Raw genomic sequence first — 11,509 nt, forward strand, 5'->3', positions numbered from 1 at the left:
GTACCAGGGCAACAGAGTGATTCTCCTTTAGAAAGGCACAGAACATTCTAGATTGGGATGGGCGCCTGATGCCTTAAGTTTTAATAATATCATTGCCAGGGATCAGCTTCGTGAAATGTCTGGACTTTAATCCAATCTCCCCGTCATTCAATGGGTTATGAGGGGTCTCTTCTAGATATAATATTCCAAGGTGAAAATGTGGTTTGTTTTTTTTTTTTTGAGAACATAATATATGAAGGTAGAAAGAGCACATGCTTTGAGGTCATCTGTTCATTCATTTAACAAATACTTCCTGAAGATAAACCATGTGCCAAGCACTGTGCTAAGTTGTGTGTGTAGCCGTGAAGACAGAGAACATAGACCCAGAACGCATGGGACTTTTAGGCAATGGAGACAAAGACAGAAAACGAGTTGGCAAAGTTGACTATTCCACCACCCTAAACCCAGGACCCTATCCATTTCTTTCATAAACACTATCCCATAATTATATCCTTTTAACAGGAGAGGTTGGGTGGTCAGGAGAGGCCTCTCAGAGCCAAGTTCTGCAGGGCAGAAAGGACACACCATCATGAGAAGAATAGAAGGAGGAGTGTTCTAGAGGGAACAGCTGGTTCAAAGTGCCCACGGTGGGGACCAGTTTGATGTCCTAGATTCTTATACCTCACAGTTTGGGGCTCAGAGCAGCAGCCTCAGAATCTCCTGGGAGCTTGGCAGAAATGCAGAATTTCACCCCATCGCGTACAGACCTATAGAGTCACAAATGCATTTTAGCAAGAACTCGGGTGATAAAAAGTACATTAAAGTTGGAGAAGCCCTGGCTTAGAGGAATTCAGAGGAGGCCACAGGACTGGAACACAGTGGGTCAGGGGATAATGGAGATGGGTCAGGAGATGAATCCAAGAAGATTTCAATCTGAACCAGCTGCTCTTCCAACCTCAAGTCTTTCTGCCTGGCTTCCAAACCTACAACCTTTGTGACTTTGAAGGAAGTTATTTCGTTTCTCTTAATCCTCTCCACAATCCTGAAAGGAAGCTATTGTTATTCCCATCAAGCAGATGAGGAAACTGACTGTCCAACTGTTTAAGATATTTGGCCCATGGATGGTGTTCTGAATATGGTAGCAATGGCTGGAAGCCTTTTCTCTCTTGGCTACTCATAAAGAAACCAATGTAAATTGATGCAGTAGATGCAACCTTAGAAAAAAGCTGTCTTTTCACTGTGGTAGAACCTTCTGAGTCTCAAAGTCCAGCTCCTTGAAAAGATTCATGGCAGATGAGTACGTTAAGGGTTTTAGTGCACACCTGATCGACAGCATTGCCCTTCTGTTTACACCTGTTTTGTTTTCTTTTTGCTTTTTTTTTTTGTTTTTTGGGTTTTTTTTTTTTTTGACCCCAGAAGAAGGTGCAGCCCTCACGGAGTTCTGCGGTTTACATCCCCACTGGGCCATCTGCTCTCTGGCCTTCTGCTTCTTGGCCTCCTGGCTGCAGTGTCGGCATGACCAGCCCCTTTCCCTGACATGGGCCTGTCCTATAAATAGCTTCTTCCTCCCCCTTATGACCCAGGATCTCCCAGTTGCCCAAGTTTGGCGTACCCTGTGATCATAATCTGATTTTTGTAGGAAAATCCCCTGGATTAACATCTATGCTCAAGTCCAACACGACAAGGAGCAGGAGATGATTGGGTCAGTGAGCCAAAGTGAAAACGCCCCCAAAATCACACTCAGTGACTTCACCGAGCCTGAGGAACTGCTGGACAAAGAGCTGGACACCCGGGTCATAGGTATGTGTGCTGGTACCACCAAGCTCCTGTGTCCTCTGTCCTCCAAACCCGAGGTCAGCTGGCTCGTGTGGCCTGTCCCTCAGCTAGTACCAGACTGGAGCAGGGTGGGAAACAGCTGGCTACAGAAACATACTCATGTTTTAAAATTTGTCTGCCACCTCTGGCCACATGAAATTGGTAGATTTTTTTTTCCCCCTTAAAAGTAGACCAGGATAGAAAGTGCTGGGGTTGGAGTAGGGGAGGGATAAGGCCACCTATGCATTACTGTTGGGATTTGTCTTTCTTTCTCTGAAGCAAAAGTGGATGTCGTAATTCATAACCACATGAATATTGGCTCTTGTATCAGAGGGCCCTGGGTGCATTTTCTTGCTTTATCAATCTGCTTGTTCTGTGACCCCTCTGTACCTCACATTCCTCATCTGTGAAATGGGAATAATTGTACCTACCTTCCAAAATTGTTGTGATAATGAAATGATGGTGTATCATTAGCACAGTGCCTGCCACATAGTACGTGTTCAGTGCACGTTGACTATGACCGTTGTCATTAGTGGCATGGAAGAGGGCAAGGCATTGCTCCTACCTTGCGTGCTGATGTGGGAGATAGCACACCTTCACATAGACGGCATAAGCCAATGAGCTAGTAGGATAGCCTGTCCAGCTGTCCTTTTTAATAAATACATAGTAGGTACCTGTTCAAGGTGGCTTGGTATTTAGCAGTAAATAAAATAGACACAGGTTCCTGCCCTTGTGAAATTGACATCCTCTCTCCTTCTGTGTTCTCTTCCCCGCAGGAGGCATTGCCACCATTGCAAACAGCGAAAGCACAAAGGAGATCCCCAACTGCACTAGTGTTTAATATCCACAAGTCACGTGGTCAACCATCTTTCTGACCTTATTTTTGATGATTACTATTACTCTTGTTATGGAAAAATGGAAATGGCTTTTTTACCTTTTGTTTACCAAGGGCCCCTTCATAAAGAGCAGGCAGATGCTTATTAGCTGTGGGAGGCAAAGGCGTTCTTAGCTGATTAAAATGAGACAAAAAGAATAAATGGCCGTATTTGTGCGGAGGGCAAAGGATGCATCTTCCCGTGGCCTCCTCGGCTTTACTCTGCCGCTGACAGTGTGAGGACTCTTTTTACTGTGGTCTCCTTTGTCGTTTATTTGTTTTTGGGGGTTTTTGTTTTTGTTAAGTTGGGTTGGCTTTTCATTAACCTCCCATGTCCTGCTTCCCACGCCCACAATCACCAACACCCTCCCCCCACCCCCAGCACACACCCCTAGAACACAAACCATTCCCCAGTTAGATCTGCAGGAGGTGGGTTGGTGGGGAGTGAAAGTAGCTGCAGAAAGCGTGCACATCTTTACGAAAGAGGCCCTGCCTCGTGCATGTCGATAGCGAGGCTACAGGTGGCTTCTTGTATATAATTACAGTGTAAATAGCTTTTTATTTCCTAAGAAATAATTTAATGTTTAGTAAAAAAGAAAACCGAAAAAAGAAAGATGCGTGTGTTGGCTTATGCACTCACCGTCCGAGCTGACCAACCCCCAGGCCTGCTAGATGTGTTGGGTTCTGGATGCTCTCCAGTTGTCTGTCACACTTAACTCTTGAATCTCTGTGTCCATGCATAGCTGGTTTCTACCTATGTATATAAAGGGGGGGAGGGCGGGACGGGGAGGGCTTCTTTGGGACAATTAGTAAAGGAAGGACTAGAGTGACATCCTAGAACAACGAGGGTCTTTCTGTTCCATCAGTGACGTGGAAGAAGTTGCACGATGAAGCCCACCAGAGACTTCTAACTGAGACCCAGGTGGGGAAACAAGGCTTCCCCTCCAAAAGGAAAGCATTGAGGGTACTTACCAGCCGGAGAAGGTGGTTTTCCCTGAAGAAGCTAGGCCACAGATCTAAGAGGAACAGTCTTTGTGCTTTCTGGTCAGATTCCATGGAAATGTATAATGCTTATGGAGAATTCCTGGGCTACTTTTAGCTCGGAAAAGCCCCTGAGCACTAGGTTAGGCCTAGCGAGCGCGTCTTGGCACAGGAGTCCAAGAGGCTGGGAGGGATGTGGCATTTGTGGCATCATGAGTCCATGTAAGCCCTGCAGGCCAAATAGGGGGCTAGCCTTTAATGATATTAGTCAAAGATGATTTTAGCAAAGCTGTGCTATTTGCTTGTCAGATGTACACAACTTCCTTAAAGTCAAATGTCTGCCTTCAGTTCCCTTAAGATAGTTCTTGCCTCTGGGGCGAGTGGCTTTCAAAGCCAGCTTCTCCTTTCCAGCACCCCGGCCCCTTCATGCATTCATACACACTACTTCTTTTCCGTAGGGTCACTTTAAGCCATGCCGTAAGCATTGTTTTCTTTTCGGGCTCAGCCTGAGTCTACTTGTTTTAAAAAATGATATACTGTATATATACACGAGGAAAGGCCGGAGTTTGTACCTGTTAATTTTTGTGAGCTATTGTTCACATTCTTCTCTGTGAGACCCCGAGAGAATGTGACCTAGAGAGATCTGACTGGCTACAGCATAGATGAGGATAAGGAGCGTTTCTAAAGATCCTGCTTTTTTGTTTCAAGGGTTAAATGGGGCAGACAATTGCAATACTTGTACTAAATACTGGAATACAAATGCATGAGTCATGTCTATATATACAGTATATGTATATATACTGTTCTTGATTTTATTGTTCCATTTGAATATTTCTACTGTAAAAAAAAAGACAGTGGTTTTGAAATTGTTGAAAATAAATGTATTTTTGTACATCAAAGCTACATACTTGGCTGACATTTTTCTCTTTGGGCAGTTCTCATTATTGTTATCAGTCAACTGTTCCTGCACCAATGCTACATGGCCAGACAAAACAAACAAAAACAAATAGCTTACAACACAGATATTTATGTTTTATTCGTGAATCTCCAGGTTGGCTGTGGTTTGACTGAACTCAGTTGGGACGGCCCGATCTCTCCTGAACTAGTTCAGATGCAGGCTTCCGTTCGGTCCAGGTCGTCTTCATGCGTTGTCATCTTCTGAGACCAGAAGCTACCCATGGCATGGCATTTCATGGTGGATTACAGAAATCCAAGTGAGGCCAGCAGAATACTCTATGCCCCTAAGGCCTTGGCTCAAAATGGTCACTCTCTTTACCATCATCTACATTCTGTTGTCTAAAGAAAACCGCATAGCCACGTCCAGCATCAGTGGCCAGAAACAGTCTCTGCCTCCTCTGGTGTAAGGCACCACTAAGTCACATGGCAAAGGTGTGGGTATATAATTTCAATCTGGGGGAGGGCACAAAGAATTGAGAACAGTAGTTAACAACAGTTCAATCTACCATACTTATTCATTTTCTATGGTCCTGTGGGGAACTTTCATTAGATGGCCCGTTTCCAAGTTTCGATCCCAATATTTGTGGCCAGGACTTCTGAGCAGAAGGCTTGGTAACCACAAGGCCTTTGAGGCTGGCATCAGATCCCAGTGGGTGGTAGATAGAACTCCAACTCGGGCCTTGAAGATTTTAGCAGAGGAAATGAGAAGGAACCAAGAAGATGTATTTTCTTTATTATTATTAGTATTATTATTATTTTAACCTTTTTATTTTTTTAAGTTTTTTAAAAAATTTATTTGAGAAAGAGAAAGAGAATGATCAGGGGAGGGGCAGAGAAAGAGGAAGAGAGAGAATCCCAAGCAGGATCCACACTGTCAGTGTGGAGTCTGAGGTGGGGCCCGTTCTCATGACCCGCAAGATCACGACCTGAGCCCAAACTGAGTCAGACGTTTAACTGACTGAGCCACCCAGGCACCCCTATTTTAACCTTTTTCAATGCTGTTTGATGCATCAAACCAGCAATAGATCCTCTGTCCACTGCTGAGTAAGGAATTTGGAGGGATGAATGAGTGGCTCTTCCCTAACATTAGTACTTAGGTGAGCTAAGTACTTACAATAAGGGCTGTAAGTTAGATGTTTTAATTATTTTTTTAGTGTTCAAAATAGGCAATAAATTTCCACGGATCCCAGAAGCCAAGGAAACCCTAAAACTTTGGTCAATAATTTGTTCCTATATTTTGGATACTAGCTGACCATTCCAGAATCTTATTTTTTGTAACTCAAATGAAAGATGTAGGATGAAACAAAGGTACTTTTCTTTTGATTGGTGAATGTATTTAAAAATTATTATTCTTGGCATCACATGAGTTATGCTCACCTTTTAAAAAATTCATACTGTCGGAGTAACTTCTTCAATGGGGGATGCCATTTATAGTGCCTCTAAAAGAAATAATGAAGTGTTTTTTGGTCTAACTAGTGGTTCATAATATAAGGTGCCTGTACATCTTTAAGGTATTTTTAATAGTTTTAAGCTTCCCCAGTAGTGTAAAGTGTCTAATATCCTTATCCCACGTCAAAAGTGATTTTTCTAAATGAAGTCGTTTTTGCTTTCCAAGGGGATCTGAATTCTTCCCATATTAATTTATGTTGGGGTTGATAAAACTCCACCAGATTAAGAAAGGATGACAGTGAAATCAAGTGGTAAAACAGAATGAGTCAGTTGGTTCATTTGGGCTAAGCCCTGCTAGGAATATAGCCTGTGCAACCAGCACATGGGCCTGCCAGATTTCTCCTAGCAGACAGCCAAAGGCAGATGGCGGAGAATGTGATTGGCTTTGTAGCTATTTCTATGCGGGGTTTCTCACAAGTGGTGGGGACACTCTTTGCACCAGAATTGTCTTCTCTCAGGAGATTTGAAACCTGATAAGCCTGCAGAAGTGCTCAGGCTGGAGCCTGGAGTTTCTGAGGATTCTCCTGTCTGTTGAAGTTTGAGAATAACTGCTCTGTCTGCCACTAAAATAGCTCAGGGAGGGTTACTGGGGAAAAGTCACCTCCCTTGGTTCCTGTTACCATGATACAAGGCACCTTAATCTGCAGAAGTGAGAACCACTTCCAAATTGGCTCATTTCCTCCTGGGCGACAGCTGCAGCTCCGAGAGAGTCACCCAATTGAGTTATCTGGGACAAAAAAACACACTGCGAGTCAAGGTGGTGATGGATTGGACGTTGGAAAGAATATTAAGCCAGGAATTAGGAGATCTCTGACTTTCAGCAAGTCATTCTGGACCATGATTTCTTATTTGTAAAAGGAGAACACTTTATGGCCTGCCTCACTGGCTACTTCTGATTTACAGAGGTGTGAAGAACACATTGCCAATTCCAAAGTTGATAGATGACTAGTACGGGCGTACTTAGGAAAACTCTCTTCTGTAGGGGGATAAACTGAGAGAGGAAAGTGACTTCCCTATGGTTATATAACAAGTTAGTGTGGAGCTGGAGACAGAACCCATGTCTTCTTTATAACGGGGCAGTGTTCTTTCTACCACATCCCTTCCTGACAAAAGCAAACTTGGTTGAACTGCACATGACTGAGCTTCAGTGGAAAGCCTAAGGGTTATGCCAATATGGCTCCTGTATTTATAGTGTCCAGAATGGTTTAGCATCTAACTTCCCAAGTGTGTTCATCATTTAGTGGCTCACAGCACTCCACTTGTCATTGCCCTCCTGACCCACTTGTTTAGCAGCCCATGGCCCGATGCCCTCCCTTGCTTCCCTCACTGGACTGAAATACGGCTACTCAATAGACAGCTGCCAGGCCCCAGCTTCACATGCTATGCTGCTTGCCTTTTAAAGCAGTTGGCCTTGTTCAGAGGGAAGAAGGCCAGAGAGCAAACATAAGCAATGGGAATGCCTCATCCTGACACACACACCAGACCCTGCCAAATTCTCGTCTACTCCAACATTACTGCCAAGGGGGACCAGATGTAGCCCAATTACCTCCAGAGTACTGCGTCTTGATGTCCCTTAAACTTAGTTTAATTACCATTAACTTTACAGTAGCAGAGTTCCCTTTAAAATGCTCTTCACCACTGTGTTCTTAGACCATGTATCATGATGAGATATAGGTTCATTCAGAGCGGAATCAATGGCACGTTGTATACAAAAATGGGAGGAGAACCTCAGCTAGAGTTCAATTTATTCAGAAACTAAAAGGTCTCAGTAAAACTCCATTACTTTTTCATTGTCTGAGGCCCGGAGGGATATAATCACATAATCAGGTTCCAATTTCCCTATCTATAAATTGACAATAATGACATCTGTCTACCTCACAATGTTGGAACCCAGATCAAATGAGATAATTTGGGTAAAAACAGACAAAATAACTAGGGCTTGACAAATAATGAATTGAACCTGAGATGCCTGAGTTCTTTTGTGCTGGGTCTCCTTTCTCTGTCCTCCCTGCCCTCCAGTTGTAAAAACGATCTGACCACTTACCTACTCTCACCTAGGGCTGTACTTTCAGGGAAAGAATCAGAATTACCTGGGGAGATATACCATCCCCCTCCATTACCCCTCAGAAGGAAGAGAATTTTGGTAAAAATCAGCTATTTATACCTGATGCCAAAAGTCACAGCTACTTTTATTGCTTGTTTAAAAATATATAACTTATCTAATTTTCCTTGTGAGACAGGGACCACGGGAACGAGCCCCAAGTGAAAAATATTATGCACCTGGGGCACGTTCTATTGGCTGTTATTGTCAAAACGCTTCTACAGAGCAGAACCAGGATGCGGCTCCAAATACAAGCCAGACTTAAAGGACCGTAGCTCCAAAAATCACTAATCAGCCGCCGGTGTTGCCTGCCAATATCAGCCAGTCAGGACAAGACCCTTCCAACCAATCAGGATGAGGTGTTTGTTTGTTTGTTTTTCTTTTCCACTTAATTAGCGTAATGGACCGGAACGGGAACTTGGACAGGGACTTTCTCTCTATAAGCAGGACCTTCCACTGTGTTTGGGGAGGTTGATCTAAGTGTTCATTCTTGCTGTGTCTCCTGTCACCTGGAGCTGTAGCTCCAGTAAAGCCTTTCCTGTATCTTTGATTTTGGGGTCTGGCCTTGTTGCTATTACTGTGGGCCCAAGAACCTGATTCCGATAACACTTGGACTATATAAAAGTTGCGAGAAATGGATACTTCCAATCAGGGTGGCTAAAATGCCTCATAAAATTAACAACTAGAGGCTGCTGTGTTCTGAAATATGCTCTTCCCAAATGTGTTGACGCTCAGGGTTCAAAACAGTTCGACCTTGCTTGTTTATGGTTTTTTGGCTTCAGAATTTATAAGTAACTTGCTTCTTGTTTATTCTCCCTTCTCGTACAAAGCTTTTGTGAGGATGCGTGCAATTCAGGTCCTGAGGTCCCTCAAAGCTCCTCTGAGGCTCACTGACGTGAGTTCCTTCATCACCATACCTTGAAAAATAATCAGAGAAAACAATTATTTGTAAAAATACACATTTTCTATATCCACAGGTACCAAGGACACCTTTCTTGCCTTCAACCCTGGTCACAGCTCAAAGAGAGCTCTTTCAGAGAGGGAGCTCAAGATGCAGATTCTTTACAAAATGTCACCAAAGACAGAGGAAAATAGATGATGACAGGCACACGTGCTGTCTGTCATTACGGCTCAGTATCTGGGGAACAGCACTGTTTGCAGCCACTAGAAATGCACCAGATAAAGTGGGGCCTTTAGTGATTTGCTCCTGGGAAAGTATGCGGTCTAGTCCCTGAAGAACAGAGACTTCTTAAGATGAAATGTCTGTGCCCAAAGTGTCCCATGAGCTGAAGGCTGCTAGACTCCAGGAATTTCTCACCACTAAGCAGGCCCCACTTCTTCCTAAAGCCTCTCCCAGAAGCCTCTTCTTATGATGCAAAGTCCTTTGTTGCTTCTCCCTTGCAGAGGGTTATTGCTGTCAGCATTCCAGGAACTGGTTGCAATTAAGAGTATGTCCAAGCATGGTGGATGGAAAGAGAAAGGAGGCCACACAGAAGCAACAGAGAACAGAATTGTTTTTCTTGTCACTAATCTATCTTCCTTGGTTTCTGGGCAGAATCACCTGGGAAGCACTTAATTGTCTCCATAAACACACACCTGGTCCTTGGAGCGCCAGAATGGTTTTCTTGCACTGACCTTCCAAAATCTTATGGTTCAATTAGAGAATTTCTGGGCTTCTTCCATTGGCAGCTGGGACACTTTGTGGGAGGGGCAGTGAGGGAGGAAGAGGAGAGAAATGAGCCTAGAGAAATAAAGTTAATCTTTGTCAATTACAAAGCTTTACTTGACACATTCTCATTTCAACCTGTCAATTTCAGATTCTCCTCTGTGAGGGGAAAATGCAGATGCTCCCCAGATTTCTAATCTATTTATAATAGTAACAAGACAACTCTAGGCAGTGTGTGCTCATCATGAGCTAATCATCCTCTGCTATGCCTTGTGCCTCCTAATTAGTGGCATGTTGGTTGCCTACTGATCAAGTTGGAGCCTCATCCAGGCAGCAGGGAGGGAAGGTAGGGGGAGAAAGAACTCTGAGCCCAATGGAGCTTAGATCTTGGCAGACTTTCTAACAACAGGTGGGCTTCACACCTTGCCTTGAAATGCATCCCTGTTAAAGAAGCAGCCACCACTACCATGGGTGCTAACAGAAATATGGCAGGTTTCCAAACACGTGTCTCTCTCTGCCTAAGAGCTCTCCTAGCAAGATGCTGTCCTTCCAAAACCTCTTGGCTTAATGATACAGACACAGCAAGTGACATCGGGGACAAGAAAATAAATAATTAAATGTGCATCTGTAGATGATAATGGGGCAAGATCCCTTTTGTTCATTCTTCATTTAAAAAGTATTTATTAAGCTCTATAGCTAATAGTCTCTTAGGATTGCTGGAGGGGAGGTGGGTGGGGGACGGACTATGTGGGTGATGGCTGTTAAGGAGGCACTTGTTATGATCAGCACTGGGTATTACATGTAACTGATGAATCACTGAATTCTGAAACCAATAGTACTCTGTATGTTAACTAACTAGAATTTAAATAAAAACTTAAAAAAAAATAAATAAAAAGTATTTATTGAGAACTTGCTTTCCACCAGACTCTTTTTGGATACAGAGAATAATGATCAGAACACACTTAATAGAGGGTGACCATATCATTTTACACAGTTGGGGGTGAATGGAGCACTATTCATAATTACTCTGGGAAAACAAGCATGACGCGGGACTGTCTCAAGCAAACCAGGATGTGTGGTTGCCCTAACTTAAAATTCAGAGGGCCGTCACTTCTCCTGGCTAATTCAAGCAAAAATGAATCTAAGGAGAGGCGATCAGAAGCCCACAGAATCAACTCAAGTTTGAGGAACAAACCTTGGAAAGAGGCAGGAGCTAGGGCAGCTTTGGAGGGATGGGGATCAAGAAGTACAGGGATGTTTTCTGGGTAGATTGTATCTCACCAGGGGTCTGTCTCCTCAGGAGGGAATGAACTCTAATTATCTCTCCTATCTTCATGTTACTGAAAATTCAAAGTTTCAGATAAATTTCCCAGTTGGTAAAGTGTGGGTCACATGCTCACTGCATGATGCATGGACTGAATTGTGGTCATCCTAAAATTCATAGGTTGAAGCCCTAACATCTAGCACCTCAGAATGTGACCCTATTAGGAAAGAGGGCCTTTAAAGAAGTGGTTACAGCGTGTTACACTGAGGCTGCTACAGCGAGGCTCTTAGGGTGAATACAAATCCAATCTGATTAATATCCTTTTAAGAAGAAATGACTCACGCAGTTACAGAGAGGAGACCACGTGAAGACACAGGAGTAGGCAGTCATCTGTAAGTCAAGAAGATGGGCCTCAGAACAATC

General features: G+C 43.6%; 1 protein-coding gene across 1 annotated transcript in view; it reads left to right on the forward strand.

Annotated features, from left to right (window-relative positions):
- SORCS3 (sortilin related VPS10 domain containing receptor 3) overlaps window positions 1–2,635 on the forward strand; it is a 611,532-nt gene extending 608,897 nt beyond the window's left edge. Inside the window, exons 26-27 of the mRNA XM_047072705.1 lie at window positions 1,619–1,779; window positions 2,571–2,635. Of these exons, the coding sequence (XP_046928661.1) occupies window positions 1,619–1,779; window positions 2,571–2,635 (226 nt within the window). The remainder of the gene's footprint in view (window positions 1–1,618; window positions 1,780–2,570) is intronic.
- Window positions 2,636–11,509: the final 8,874 nt, after the last annotated feature.

Source organism: Lynx rufus, unplaced genomic scaffold (genome assembly GCF_022079265.1).
Source record: "Lynx rufus isolate CCGP_SWC_20201006 ecotype Redwood Valley unplaced genomic scaffold, mLynRuf1.p SCAF_11, whole genome shotgun sequence".
NCBI lineage: Eukaryota > Metazoa > Chordata > Mammalia > Carnivora > Felidae > Lynx > Lynx rufus.